The following is a 15,944-nucleotide window of genomic DNA, read 5'->3' as shown; positions in this document are numbered from 1 at the left end:
CTTCTTTGAGGGAAAAGAATTGCAAACACAAACTGGACTGTTGACACAATTTTATTAGTAAAATGTGTTTCTACAGGGACAGAAATGTGTTGCAGTGTGGCAGGATAATTTGCCCCCATGAGGTGTTTTTGGTAATTTATGAAGCTGAATAATGGCACGTGAGCTTGACCTTGTTTATTAGATGTTATGCTGCCACCTAGTGCTCATAAACAGGTACAACAACTACTAATTATGATAAAAACATTTTGAATTCCCTTACTGTATATATATATATAGAAAAAGATCAGAATTCAAGGAGGCAAATGTGATTTTCAGATTTGCCTCTCTCTTTGAAATGTGTTTGACATGACAAAGTATCATGGCTGTATGTTGCAATACCACCGGCTGATGACACATTACCCACACGTAACCTTGCATCATCTCTACAGTACATCCATTCTGATGTTTTACAACCTGTTCAGCGGTCTAGCGAGATATGTCCACATGCTTTGTAAAATGAAAGACTATAACTTGTGCCAATACATTTAGTCATTAATACGTTACAGTATAGAAATAATGGCATGCTATCGTCATGGTGATGAAATAAGATGAGCCGAGCTTATCGCACTTTGTTTTATTGATCAGTTTCCATGACCACAGATGTACAACAGAGTTGACTTGTAGGCAATGACAAAGCAGATTAAAAGTTTGTCTGAGGTGTCTGGTCTCAGTCATAATAATATAGTTACAAGCGACTGAGCGTGAAGAAACAATAAGGTACACAGGCATATTTACAGGCTTTCCTTCCGTGACTTGGCCCACTCGTGACACTCGCACAAACGTGCTCCTGCTACAACACTAGAAGACTATAGATCCCGATTTTCTTTTTACACAGCCGACATCATCTTCAATGTGCCATCTACCAACCCAACATTACTGTGATCCTTTTCGTTTGACCATGTACAGGACAAATCCAGTAATGGTGTGAGCTTCCAAAAGGAATGGAGGAATTTCTTATCTTTAATACTAACAATTATAAAAACAATCCAGTCTAAAACTCAATAAGCTTACCAGGGGACTGCGATCAGTGGCATGTATAGAGTGGACAAATGTGTTTTCAGCTGATAGCAATTTGATGCAAGACAAAGGAAGAGGAAAGGAGGGTGGACAAGAAACATTTGGTCTCCTTTTCTTTAGTTACTCCATATTTTCCAACTTTCTAACATTCCACTTAGTGAAAAAAAAGGCAGAGGCGAAGTAGAGAGCAAGAGAGGGACGGCCAGACAGGACAGAGTTACACCCCAATCCCTCTTCTGTGCTCTCTAGCCAACTCTTATTTGTCCATGTTCTACACTCTCCTGGACCGGTCCAAACTCAGCCACCGTTTATTTGGCGAGCTTCTTCATCCTCTGATCTAGTGCAGCGAAGTTCTCTTCTACAGCCACCAGGTTTTCCTTCATTGTCTGCTGGACCTGAGGGGGACGAGGGAGGAAAAAAAAAAAAGCAAGTTAGGTAAGAGGTGAAAGAGAGGGAGGAAAGAGAAGTATGTTGGGATATTGATGGAGCAGAGTAGAGAAAAGTGGCAGGAACGAAGCTGTGTTGGAGAGAAGTGAAGTGATGATAATGATTTGAGGTGAGGCAGGAAAATATGCAGACATAGAGAAGAAATAGTGGATTAGAGACAACAAAAAAAACAGGCAGCATTTGAAGAGGCAGTAAGAGATGACAAGCATAATGGAAATCAAAAATGATACTTGGAGACAGGAATGGGAATCAATTAATTGATCAGAGAGAAAATACTTTGATAATCACTAATACTGATAACTGTTAAAGTAGTTCTAGCTTCATTTTTACTGTTTTACTGTCTCAATTTCTAATGGAAAATATTTCGATTGTGACTGTTGGCGGGACGAGAGCTATTTGAGGCAGCAATGGGCATTTTTCCACCGTTTAGTTTTATTTTTTTTAACACTTCATGGACTAAATGATTGAGGTTAACTGATATTTCTTCCTTGCAAATAGGGCTTATACCTTACATTTTACTGTGCAACCCTGTCTGGTCAAATAACAAAAGAACCAGCCTTGAATCTTAAACAATAACATAATTGTTAGTTGAAGCACTAGTATACATATTTACACAAATCTGTCGTGGATGTGAAAGGTAATTTTCACAGGAAGTTAAAACACACGACTGAACATGCTTAAAAGGCGATTGGCCATTATTGGGCGACGTTGTTCCAGGAGGTGATAGTGTGACTGTCGGCTCCAAAAGAAAAGATGTTTTCTGTGAAACTAAGTCAACGTTCAATCAACGCACCAAATTCAATAACCCTCTGAGGACACTTCACGTCAGAATGCAAGTCTGTGAAAAGTAAGAACAGAACTTTTCTGACTTCAGAAAACAAACATCAAAAAAAACCAAAAAAAAAACCCACATCCAGCCTATTGTAGAGTACTGACCCAGAAAAGGCTTTAGAGAGCCTCTGTCCTCCTAATGGGTAGCTGCATTGTTACATTGTTACTTTTGGCTGCCTTTCCTACACACATGAAAGTGTATTAGAGGACACTTTTGACACTAATTTGTCCCACATATAAGCAGGTTATTGCCAAGTGGCTGAGTCTGGAAGGAACTGTGGACAAGAGGCTGGACCAGCAGCGACACAATGATTTTGACTCAAGTAGCTTTCACACAGGTGAACATTTATGTGGCTTATATCGTTCAACTTCATTTCCACACTCCAGCGGACCAATTGTTCAACACATCTGAACTTCCCACCTGTGTTAGCAGGGTGTTATTGTCCTTCAGGGAGTTGTTGATCATCTGCTGAGTGGTGTCCAGGTGGGTCAGCAGCTGGCCAAACTGCATGGCTGCAGCAGGGTTTGATAAAGTGAAATCAGGAGGCAAGAGTGAAGAGAGAGGGAGAAAGAATAAGTGAGACAGAGTATTAGTTCTCTGCTTTAAAAAGGCAGTGTTGTTTTCGCTCTCCGCCAAAGTGAAGGGGAGTAGAGACAAATATAATCTGGAACTGATGAATGGCTGCTTAAAAAGATTAAACACAGCATTTGCTTTTCCTTGCGTGCCTTTGTCAGTAAAGATCAGGAGAGAAAAACAAAGCAAAAAATAAAATCAGCGCAGCTAAAGCATATTGAGCAAAGAACACTTTAGATGCAGACTGTGACAGATTGGTGCGAAGAGAGTCTGGATGATAAATGACCTCTTTCAGCTCTCAGAAACAAATTATCAATATGATCTATTAATGCAGAGGTTCTGCTTTCATGTGCTAAATAATAAAAAGATGATAATGTGATATATAATATCATGCATCTCTTTCTCCCCGAGGGGGTGTTTAACAGTATTGCTAGATTTAGTCTAATTCTATTACCATTTTGAGTCTCCCTTTCACAGATTTTTTGCCCTCTGTTATAATAGGATGGCATGGTTTTGGCTAATTCCATTATCTGTTTGAATCCCATTTTCGCTTAGTTTTCATCTTTTGTCTCGCACACAGACGCTCCCATTGCAAATGCAAATCTTTCAGACTTGGAGTTACTTCCCAGCACAGATGCTCCCTGAAACATGATCCTGGCTCACGCCCTGTTATGTTCTGTGGTTACATCCTACATATTTTGAATCTTTAATGCCACTCCTCATCCCCACTAACCTACATACATCCTCTCCTTGAACTCTCATGGGTGTCAGTTCAAGGTTCTTCCTCACTTACATAAAAGAACAGAACATAAATTACCCAAGTTTTCATTGTGATTATCCTTACTGGGGTGAAATGTGCCCCTAGAGCAATATTATTACAATGCTTGCAATATGAACCAATTTCTCTCCATTCATATGCTGTTATGGGACATTAAACTCATCTGGCTCAACAACTACTCTTGTCTCATGGCCTAAAGAGTTTATGTCTTGGGCCATTGCGCTGCAAAAAACTGTTCAGTTTCCTGTGTGTTACCTTGCTCATGCAGGTCCTTGACAGCGACAAGCCTCTGCACCACCTGCGGTATAGAAGTGGACACGGCATCCCACTTCTGCACCACATCATAAAGCTGCGACACCTAACAGGTAAACGCATACAGACACATTTAATACCAAGATCGAACCGTCCAGCTAGAAGAACATGTTTATTTTACCGAAGGTCACAGATACAAAGGCACGGATCAATAAGCAACTTGTGCTGGGTTTTTGTGAGTACACGGACTTCATTGTACATAATCTTACATTAAAGCATGATTTTGTACTTTTTAAAACTCTTGTTTTTACAAGAAATTAAGTTGTGCTGATTATTTAGCAAATTGCAATTACAGTCCAGTACAAAACTGGAAGTACGATAACCTTATGTATAAAAAATAAACCATTCACTGAGAGACTTTCATTCACCATGATATAATTAATGTGCCCTGCCCTCTACTGGCCTTATAGGCGTACAGCACTTTTGAACAGCTGATGCCTCAGAGACATGATAATGTTGCCTGGACATCACGACGAGCTGAATCTATCGTGAAAACAACAAAAGTTTGATTTATTACTAACACAACATGAACAAACAACCAAAAAGACTTCTATAGAAGATAGTAAAATGTTGTTTGGACCCGTCTGTTCACAGGAAGTGCCAGCTGTTAACATGTGGTAACATGTTCTTCACTGCTCTTCTTTTCTGACTGAACTCGCAAGATTATCTCCTGCAGGACTAGAAGATTATTAGACGCTTTATACAACTTTGTGACAAAAGCTTCACTCCTGAGATTGTAGGAATCTTCCATCTTACAGTGCTCTGTCACAATCACAGGTGGACTGTGTGACCCTGGGAGTGGCCAAGTTGCCATTTTCACAGTTGTGTTAAAGCGTCTGGGATGATTACTACACTTAATGTGCATTTATGGATGTACAGGGATAACAAACCTTGTTTTGTGTGTCAGCGTCCTCAATCGCTGCCTTGTGTTTAGCAATCTCATTCATCTTCCCGAGGACACTCTAAATTTGAGAGGAAAAAGAAGTTTATGTATTTTGTGTGAGAGGAACCATTTTAGAGGCATTCAGATACATAACAGAGAGAAACACAAGTGCTGATTAGGCTAAAGTCAATGCTGTGGTGAGCTGACAGTTTGTCACAGCGGGCTACACCAACATTTGTTAGACACAGGCGATACAATGTGTATATAAGCTTTTGATTAGCTTTGCTGGCTGGCACCTTTGCCATAGCAAGGCCAGCTGTCGCACCTGGTTGGCACATCTCGCCCAAACACTGTACTCAACACAAACAGATGAAACATTGAGCTTGTCAATGAATTCTGTACAAACCATAATGTAATCAAACAACAACTGACTTGTGTAGAAGAATATTTCACACACACATAACAGATTTAGTTTGTTTTTTCTGTTTCCTGATAAAGTTCCTGTCTTTCTGTGTGGCATTAAGCTCCGTGCTAACAAATTATTCTACCTTGACTAACAGATCAGTGTGTGTAAACTCTTTGAACAACTAACTACTCCATGAAGAGAATCAGATTGTGTTGTTAAAAAGCCGGGCCAGGATCTCCTGAGTTCTAATCACCACTCATTGTCCCTCAGACCTATTGTTTTAGTCTACCTTTGTTGTAATGGTATAAAACCTTGTTCTCAATGTTGATCTTCAGAAGAGATCTAATGACTGCTATGGACTCTCTCTGTGTTCTTCTGAGCGACCTGAGCGAAGTTTTCACCTATAAAAGATTTCTTTCACACACATATTTAAATCAAAAGCCTCAATTTCCCTTAACCGTGTGCTGTGCATGGATTAGTTACCTGCAGTCTGGCCTCCACTTGGTCCAAAGTAGTAGAGTCCAGTGCGCTGACCCTCGCCTGCAGGAGCTCTATGGTGTCCTGATACAAACAAGTTATATACAAGTTAGAGCACAAAACTTTGTGTTCTTGCTCTTACTACTGGCAAGGCAGCGATAAACAAACTTGGAGGAACTGGTGTCATCTTTGAAGCATGACCCAGTTCCCTGGCTGCACATCAGATACAGAGAGTTATGAATCCAGACACAAACTCCATAGAGTACGTTCCAAACAGAAAGTAGCTGACTTCTTACCATCAAACTGGCTCCTTGTGCGCCAGCACTCAGAGGTCCCTGCAACAAAAACACAGAACGGCAGAAAATATATTTTAACAAGAAGCAATGAGCCCACCCCTGTAATTTACATAAAGCAAGTGAAAGATTTTATTTCAGTTTAATTTTGTGGATGGTTACACAGCAACAGGAGCGTGAAAATTCTGATGGTGTGAGAGTAGAAGGGAGAAAGAGATAAACAGAATTAGTGTGAATCAAAGAGAAAAAGCATTAGGGAGAGTGTGTGTATGAAGACAGCATGCGAGTCGGTGTGTACCTGTTTGTCTGATCCTGAGCCAAGAGCGATCTCCAGCTCAGCTAGACGCTTCTCCAATTCTGCCATCTACAGGGACAGAACAAGGCAACACATGGCTGGCAGTGACAACGGCATCCAACACACACACACACACACACACACATACAGACACAGACACCCATACCCACACAAATGCCTTCCTGTCTTTTGTCCCTTTTATAGCCGTCAAATATTCTGACATTCCTCTCATGAGAATGAAAACAAGACGCTTCTAGCGTACCATTGAAACATTTGCTCATGTTGCTAGTGCATTCATCCGAGACACTTGACTCTGCTTCCTCCACCCCCCTTTCCACATTACCTTGGCAGATTCATTGAATTTTTCCTGCTCTGGTCTGCTGTGCAGCTCGTAGAGTACCACTCCATCTGGGCCTTTAGCTGATGCCGTGGGCTTGCTGTCTCCTGCAGCGCTGCCACGGCTGCCCTTGGCCGCTTCCAGCTGGGTGAGCAGACGTCTGCGGGAAGGAAGGAAAAGGAGACACAAAGGGATTATACGCTCAATATAGTTATCGGCCCCATGTGCTGCTGTGCTCCCTCCTCTCTCTTGCTACCAATCTTTTCAGGCTCTGTAGTAAACTGCAAGGTCAAGGTGAGCATGGATCTTTTTAGAACCGTTTTCATGACTTTTTCTTCCCCCTCTCCTCCTGTGTCGCAGTCTCTTTGCCTCTCTATTTTTCTCTATTCTCAGTTCCTTTTCTCGCACATCGTTGTGGCAACACCACAATTTTTTTCTATGCCCTCTCTCACCCTTTCCAAGTTTTATTTCCCTTTCTCAATCATCTGTCCATGAGTTCTTTTGCTCCTGAGGTACTGCTACACCAGGATCAGAAGGATTTATGTGGGCAATTGATACCAGCTGCACTTCCTTGCCCTTATTACTTTCACTCCTTATATCTGGGTTATAGTCCAAGCCTCAGTAAAATTAATTCCCCTGCTCTTCTCTCCAACCATCTATTGCTGACTCCCTCTATTTCTCCGAGCTACCCCTCCCCCCCCTCCTCCCCCTCTTTCCAATCATTTCCTGCCCACAAGCTCCTCACTCTGTCAGGGTCTGGTAGGTTGTAGCGCCAGGTTTCAGATTCCAGATGCTTGTCATTATGCTTTACTGTCTTGTCACCCCCCTCTCAGCTTACCTGGCCAGCGCTCCATCTGGGTCAGCCAGGTTGATGTGCGCCTGTGGTCCCAGCAGTGAGTCAAGATGGGCAGAAACCAGCTGCTGCTTGAGCTGGGCTGCCTGCTGGGCGAGTACCACCGGGGTCAGGCGCTCCTCTGCATTGCTTTCCTTTGTGGCAGCCTGGAAGCAGAGGAAGACCGAGCTCATTGAGTAACTGAAAAAAATACCTGTCACTGCTGTGTAGAACTCAAACGACAATCGCGAAGCTGATGAAATCGAGGACTACATGTTTGTCTCGGCAAACCAGGTATGTGTATATGAGAACATGTGCCCCGTGCCAAATTAAAAATGGTAAACCTACTGAAATGGTAAACCTGCTGCACTCAGCATCTAAAGTGGATTTGTGCTGAAACTGTATTTTAGATAAAACTGAATCAAAGGGATATTCCAGTATTTATCTATTTAAGAATTTTTTGGTATTTTCCGCGTTATTTGAAAGTAACAGTGGAGAGAGACAGGAAAGGTGGGGAGAAAGAGAGAGAGAAAGAGAAAGAGAGAGATAGAGAGAGAGATGAAATGCAGCAAAGGGCCCCGGCTAGACTTTGACCCAGGACACTGTTGAAAGGATTCCGCCTTAATAAATGATGCACACTTCACCAGGTGACCTAGCAGGACACCCCACAGTTCTGTTTTTTAACCTGGATTTGAATTAGCTATTGCTATCTGCATGGAAATCTATTGGCTTACCAAATTAAATAGCTACATTTCTGTGTTTACTTTTGTTTTGACTCAGAGATAAGTGTCTTTATGTAAGTTAACATGTAAGTCTATGTTGTACACTAAAGTAATGATTCCTGAATTTCTACAACAGAGGTAGTAACAGTAATAGTAGCTATAAGATATGCACGTCAGATCTCTGGAGTGAACCAAGTATGATAACTTACACAATATTACGAAACTATGTCATTATTTCTCAATTCTTCTGTTGTATCGAAGTGAATTACACTACGTTCTAAATCATGCCACTTTTGCATATACTACATTTACCCTGACGAATGGACACAGATTACTTGCAGCAAGTCAGTTGCCCCAAGGATATCTTGTAAATTTGGCAGCTGTGGCAGAGAAGCAGCTTGCTCCCATCGGTCAGCCTGCACATTCTGCCAGCATGACCTGCATGAGCTTAAACAGATACTGCCATAAAAACCTGTCAACTCACAGGCTGAATTAGAGTTTTGGTGTTGGATTCACAGACACTGCAATGTGCATATCCAAGGTGCTGACACCCAAGGTGTAATTAGTTGTTGGGTTGTGGGGTCTTTGTAAGCCTGGAAGGCCATTCCTTGCCCTGCATTTAATCAAAACTCATTTTCAGGGTGAATTTAAGGCTTCAGTGCGCACACCATAAGCTTTGGATCAGACACTCGGGTCTCTCGTGCAACAGTAAGAACTGGGCATACATAATACAACTGTGAAATTACATGATGACAGCTCAAGGAGTAGAGTGAGGAGAGTCCCCCTGTGAAAAGCTACTGAATTTGTGTGCAGACAGAAAGATGAAGGCTGAATAATCAGAGAATACCATCTCCTGCCAAGTCCTGTGGATAAGGGAGTAGTGTGCCTGAGCCCGTGTGCATGTGTCTCGCTGTCAGCTCACCTGGATAGCATCCACCTCCTGAGTGAGTTCCTGGATCTCGTTCACCAGGCGCTGATATTTCTGCTGGGGCGTCTCCTTCACCCCACATCCCTCTCCGAGCTAAACAAAGATGAGAGAGCCAAAAAGCGGTTATTAATATTACACAACAGCAAAGTGAGCCTAGTACAGAGAGAGAAGCCCTGAGACAAACAATCGCACAACACCATCTCAGACTCTATGTTCAGACTTTATCCAGGCACACATGCAGCGAAGGAAATAAAAATCATAATGGCGTTGTTACCCTTGAAAAGGAACAACTTCTAAAAGAATGAAAAGTGAAGTAATGAATTTCTGCTGAACAGAATGTACTCACTATTTCAAATTCTCCCGACTCATAGCCCACTCTTCTGCTCTTACTGATCCTGTCTGAGAAATCTGTGAAAAGGAGACAAATGGGTTGTAAGAGAAATCGAAAAAACAGAAAACAGAAAAAGCACGCTGCTGTCAGTATGAAGCCCAGACTGTGTCAGAACTAGATTTGGGGTTTGAAATCAACAAAAGGATGGATCTGTTTGGTTACACAAATGAGTGACATTTTGAGGCAACAACACTGTGCCTACCAGTCTTGTATTTTGCAAATACTATTTTGTAAAGTTTTTATTATTGCTGTCCGTCTTGATCCTCTCTACGTACATTTGTATGCTTTGTATTAATGGCCATCTATATTTATCTTGTAAATGTATCTATCCATTAAGGGTAAATGACAGGAATGTTGTTTCGTATACTTAGTATTTATAATGATGATCAGTCACAAGAATGACTGTATTGTTTACTGTATATAAGGGCACTGGAAACAACCTTAAAAACCTCTCTGATGAAAGAAATACACTCAATGCAATAAAGTTATTATTGTGATATTTCAAATCTGTCCTTTCCAAACATGCTGCTAACTCTCTGTTTTACCTTAATAATTTAATGCAGTTAGTTAAAAGTGATTTATCATCCGCTACGAACTGACCAAGTCCCTTGGTGGTGACGTGCTTGTCTTTGAACTTGTCATAGGCTGCGTTGGGGTTGACCACAATCCTCTCCACGCTGTCACTGCAGAGCTCCTCCTGTCATTGAAACACCAGGAAATAGTCAGAAGAACATAAACAAAATCATAAAGAGCATGTAAGATTACACAGACAGCAAAGACTTAAAGATGAGCCTTGCTGAGCCAGTCAGCTAAAAGTCTCAAAGCCCAAGGTAGCCTTGAAATATGTTGACAGGTTTTTAAGATCTGAGAGGAAACCCTGCACTTGATCATTTCCCCCAAATATGATTTAAAAGATAATGAATTAGGCAGTTGAGTCAACAAGTGCATTATTCTTTACCAAGGTCAGATACCCACCAACATTAAAAGCCCTTCGAGCCATAAATCATGAAAATCTGTAAAAGCTTTACGCACTTATTTGAGGCCGTTTTAGGGAGAATCAGATTATTTCAACATAATTTAAAGTACCAACAGGCAAGAGACAAATGTGCAACATTATGTTTATTACAGCCAATTTCTATTGATTGTAGACTCTTAAGACCATATTTGAAAAGGTTTGACTAACAAAAAAGATATGGCATCCATGTGGTATAAGTCTACTATGGTAAAATCAATGTTACATGAATGAAAAAGGCAGAACCAAAGCTGAAAGCCACTAACACCTGCTTTTCTAAATGATGGTTCTTTGATTAGTGATTCTGGAGAGCACAAAAAACAAAACATGGATCATTTGACCAAAACTTCCTAGTGATCAATAATGAAGAACTAGAGGCTATGGTTAAGTTTAAAACACCACTGACACATACAGATAGATGACATGAGTCTGGGTTCACGCACAGATTTGGATAAAAAGACCACGAAAACACACATAACACAAGACAGTTACACAGACGTAGGGGGGAGGAGGAGGAGGAGGAGGAGGAGGAGGGAGGAGAGTTAGTCAGGCTCTTACCAGCTCCTTGGGTTTCCAAAGAGAGTTAGAGAAAGTAACGGAAGAGCAGAGGGAGAGAAAAAAGTAGGGGGGAGAGAGAGAGAGAGAGAGAGACAACACGGATTAATGTGGTTATCACATGCCATGCACACAACAGGAACACTTGGCCAGGGTCAGGGAAAGATAAGAAAGAAAGCAGTGTTCTGAGAGTTGCTGCTGAAAACCCTGGAGACAACGTTGTTCACGCTGCTTATGATGTTTCCAGTTCTTTCTCTCTTTCCCAATTCAGGATGGTAAGATGGTCCAACGCCAACAAGTTACTTTCTCCTTTGGTACGAAACTGTTTTTTATAATGCAGTGCGACCATATGCTCTTGTGGAGGGCAATATAGGTCTCACAACATTATGCTATGGATGCAGGGGATTGGTGCTTTGAAAAACAATCCATGAGACAGAATGAGGGGTAACGGGTGGTTTAAGGGTGCCTGAAGGAAGCCATGAAACATAAGAAAAGCCTGGAAACCCTAAAATGCATTCTATTACAGAAATTGCTATCTGTCAGACATCATTAAGTCTGGGTGAGTTATTACATAGCAACATGCAGTTCATCCTAAAAGAATCCACTAGACTAAAGTTGACAATGTACAGTCCAGCGGAGTTGGGCGATATGACGGTTTTTACCGTACAATGTTGGAAATGTGTCCAGCAGTAGAGATGTCATGTCGCTTGCACCACGAGAGTTATTCTCACATGATGTCAATGCCGTGTGATCTTTTACTGTTTTAAGTCTTTTGATTTTAACTACTGTGTTGTCTCCTGTGAGCAAGGTGTCTTGTGTTTTGTATGGAATTCTAAAATAAAAGAAACAAATAATCATATATGATAAAGTACGGTTCTTTTAAACCATTTCTTAACTGAATTTATGGAACAATTACTGTATTGTGATGTATTCTGTTGCCCTGATATCAAATTATACATACCGTGATGAAGATTTTGGCCATATCGCCCACCCCTACAGTCCAGCACAGGTTATACAGCTGTACTAGATTATCCACTTGGCAAAGTGTGACATGCAATGAAACTGCAAAATGTTACTGCAAAGTGTATAGGGGCCTTTAAAATGTCCAGTTAGGCAGAATAGTGGGGTTAGCTAAGAAGCAACTGTTAGAACATGACGGAAATATCTAAAACAAAGAGACAAACACTTTCCTTTCTCCTGTCAGTGTTTCACACTCACACATACACACACTTGAGCCTTCACTGCTTTGTCAGAGCATGACCCAGTGAAAGAGTGAATTAAACCGCTGTTGAAAACCCATCTGCATCATTTATCCCTTAACATAGTTTACATGAAAAACACAAATAGGAGGAAAAGAATCAGTTCCTTGCACTTCAAAACAATCAAAAACGGATTAATTACAGAGCACAAAAGGGGTCACTCCAACGATTCATTTCTCATTTCATCCCAATCAATAGAGGCAGGAAAAGTGGATATGAGATTTTAAAAAAACATGCATAAATGGCATGGCATAAGCTCACTGAGAGTATAATGGAGCCAGTCTTACTTGTACAAACTAGGGTCCCAGGAGGGGTGGGGAGGAGTCAAAACAAGGGCAAGGGTTTGGGAAGAACGAATGTGGAAACATGGAAGGGAAAATGCCAATTAGGATTCACTCAGCTGGTCAGTAATCAGCTCAGACATGTTTAAATGCAATGTCAGACCAGCATCCCTCAGCTGTTTACAAGGTGCTTACCAATGTCACTGTGAAAAGCAGGACCAGCAACACAACCACTAACTCTAGATTACTGCTTCACATTACAGTTAGATGGCAGTGAGAGTCACAAGACCATCACCATGACCATGAGTTAAAAACATCTACTGCACATTTTGTTCCCTAACATTCAATAGATGATAGTGCTTGGGTGGGACTTTGGTTTTATGGTTGACTACTTTATAATCATCTTCACTTTCTCACTTCTCTCCATGTATAAATTGTAAACTAATATGCATTATATCGGAACATGAGCTTTTCATATATTTTTCATAAATTAGAAATGAAGTGAAGGTAGTTATAAATATCATCTAACAACTTATGGTGGATAATAAAGGATTCAGAGTTATCAAGAACAGCACAGAGGTTGTGACAGAGTTTAAGTCAAACTTGGTAACAGCCAGTTCAGTAAGTATTATTGAGTGGCATTACTTAGGTGCATTCATACAATACTGCTGTGCTATACAATCTATGCTTTGCAATGCAAGTATTTATAGTGAGCCAAGAACTTGCGAGGTTAGGTGTTTAATCGTGGCAGTGAAGCCGCACACTGATGCAATGAATAAATCTGAGGTACACACACTTGTTAGCTACGTGGGTTAGCTTCATATGCAGCAAATTGGGTTGCAAACAGTCAGATCCGGTGAACACAGGACGTCCACTTACCGACTCAAACTGAGCCTGGTCATCTTCTGGCAGGTCACCGGTCTCGTACACGTCCGGCTCATTAAAGGCCTATAACAACAACAACAAGGTAAACATTTGATCAAATAATCAGATATCCCGTTTGTTGTCGTTAGCCTGGCCAACGCCCCGGCCCATTCAACAACACGAATTTGCCAATTCTTCCTCTCCGCTGGTTCGTTTCACAAGGCTCAACATTAGCCGTTTACTTTGCAACTAAAACACTACAGTTAGTAGAGCTAGCTGTGTTGTAAATGTAGATTAATCAGCAGGGACGTCTGCGAACTTAGCTGTCACAGCTTGGAGCTAGCATTGCCAAATAGCAACTTAGCTAATCTGTCTGCTAGCGTTAGCCACTTACAATTCCCGGCAAGTTTGCGTATTTAGGGTCAGCCATTGTCAGCGGGAAGAAAAGACGAGATCAACAAATCAAGATAACGTTAGAATACAATAACAGGTGTTAAAATTATCGATGAACCGAGTCGACTCGTAACAAAAGCTAACGATAGATGAGGCAGCAGTCTCTCAGCCGGCGGAGGCTTCCAGGCTGATGTGGTCACTAGCTTGATTTGACAGCGTGTGCGTTCGGTTTGTTCAAAGTGCAGTCGAGCGGGCGGTGAATGTGTCCGCAACACCAACGAAACGGTGTTAACGGTCTACCCCAACCGTCGAAACAAACATACCCGAAAAGTGGCGCGTAGTTGCGCATGCGTCCCGTTTGACCAATGTGATTTAACGGTCCTCTGTCCTCCGTTTTACTGGATTTTTACATCAAACTCTGAGTTTAATGTCGCACTCATTATGTATTTAACAACTAAGTCGCCTCAGCTGCAAAATGATTCTGTCTTTATTTCCAGGTAGTAACGCTACAGCAGTTTTTTGCCGTCACACGGTGGCGCTGAAGGTACGAGAAAATATCTCAATCAATGGGCCAAAGATTGTCGATCACGAAGATGATTCACTCTGTTGGGAAAGAAATGATCGTCCTCATATAAAGTTTAGTGTTCCAGCAAATACAGAAAGTAGAGATATAAAGTATGATTTGCCGTATGTTTCTTGTTTTAATTAACGTTTTGATTATGGAATTTCATTCAATTTATGTAACAATGTACTTCAATGCTTTACCTCCCTTTTATTCACTGCTGCATATGAAGGGAACATTTTGGAGGAGAAACAGCAACTAGGCAGCAACAATCTTATTTTCCACATTAAGGAACTGTCACACTGTCAAATATAATAAATTACTTACTTTTACCATATGAACCCACATGATACCAAAACCATAAATGATCAAATTACTGCAAGCAAATTGCATGCAGAGTGCAGGGATGGACTGTTTTTCTACATGAAAAAGATCTATAGCAATTTAAAAAAAATCTAATAAATACATAACATAAGAGCATGCTCCAGTAATGCATGTCTTCTTCATAGCTTTGGCTCCTGCATATCACAGGACGTTATACTAGACAGGCTATACCACATACTGTACATTATATATCATTACATTTGACATACATAAAATCAAAATGGCATGAATATTAACAGGTAACTTGGCAGCAGTATTACATATTACAATATTATACAATATATTACAATAATATTGGGAAACATGTCACTGACTGACCAGCTGTCACTGATTTATGAATCTCTGAAGCCGTGTTTAGAGAAATCAGCTATATGTCCTCCCATTGTCTGCCAACCCCCCATGACTGGACCAAGCATTATCTTTTGGCCAAACACTGGTGTGCAGCCATATTAACCCTGCCTTTGTTTATTTCATACTTCTCACTGAAATTTAAAATGCAATTTCATTCATTATTAATGTGAGCCTGCTGTAAGCACAACAGTTTAATAATTCCTGTATTATTTGTTACATTCTTCACAAGAGGAACCACTGGCTATTTTTTAAAGGGATACGTTGCCACTTTTACACATTAAGTCCTTTTTATTCATCATGATTTATAAACTGGGGTTGTCCCCATGTAGGCCTCAACTGAGTGGCATTTTGGGAAATTTAGTATCCAGGGTACATCTTGGAGGCTCCGACCATTGTTGTCTCTTTCAATCAGTCTCTCTCAATTCTCCAAACTTAATGAAAGTACCACTTTAAATCTCTGGGCGAAACTGATGGAGCCTTTGGTTCCCACATGACTACCCAGCTTGTCATGCAAAACAGCATTGCCATGACGACCAGTCTGGTGCAGACGTGATAAAAATTTTTTTTTTAAAAAACCCAGTGGTCTCCTCAAAAAAAAAAAAACCCTGGCCACAGAAAATACCCTCAGCTCTTTGTGCAAGTTGCAAATGGTTAAACGTGAACCATAAGAAGTTTCCTGCCGAGGCCTGTCTGGCTTTAGTTGCGGGAATGAGCAGCAGAG

General features: G+C 41.1%; 1 protein-coding gene across 1 annotated transcript; it reads right to left on the bottom strand.

Annotated features, from left to right (window-relative positions):
* Window positions 1–598: 598 nt before the first annotated feature.
* Window positions 599–14,141, bottom strand: dctn2 (dynactin 2 (p50)). The gene is made up of 14 exons (XM_070849009.1): window positions 13,928–14,141; window positions 13,549–13,617; window positions 10,163–10,259; window positions 9,518–9,579; window positions 9,166–9,264; window positions 7,528–7,688; window positions 6,696–6,849; window positions 6,356–6,421; window positions 6,061–6,099; window positions 5,771–5,848; window positions 4,889–4,960; window positions 3,942–4,044; window positions 2,756–2,847; window positions 599–1,451 (listed from the first exon to the last, which is right to left on the bottom strand). Exons 1-14 carry the CDS (start codon window positions 13,961–13,963, stop codon window positions 1,365–1,367), a joined length of 1,215 nt encoding a protein of 404 aa, XP_070705110.1. The 5' UTR covers window positions 13,964–14,141; the 3' UTR covers window positions 599–1,364.
* Between the last annotated feature and the right edge of the window lie 1,803 nt (window positions 14,142–15,944).

The sequence above is a fragment of the Pempheris klunzingeri genome, chromosome 2, assembly GCF_042242105.1.
Source record: "Pempheris klunzingeri isolate RE-2024b chromosome 2, fPemKlu1.hap1, whole genome shotgun sequence".
In the NCBI taxonomy this organism is placed as follows: domain Eukaryota; kingdom Metazoa; phylum Chordata; class Actinopteri; order Acropomatiformes; family Pempheridae; genus Pempheris; species Pempheris klunzingeri.
The sequence above is the reverse complement of the archived record's forward strand: the minus strand, read 5'-3'. Positions and strand labels throughout refer to the sequence as shown.

Bases quoted from the DNA above. Each gene is read 5' to 3' on its own strand.
- dctn2 (XM_070849009.1), bottom strand. From the start codon at position 13,963: ATGGCTGACCCTAAATACGCAAACTTGCCGGGAATT. The intron at 4,961-5,770 runs GTAACTAATCCA...TCTCAAATTTAG, and splicing joins AAGTGGAGGCCAGACTGCAG to AGTGTCCTCGGGAAGATGAA. The intron at 1,452-2,755 runs GTGGGAAGTTCA...CGTCCCCCTCAG, and splicing joins ATAACACCCTGCTAACACAG to GTCCAGCAGACAATGAAGGA.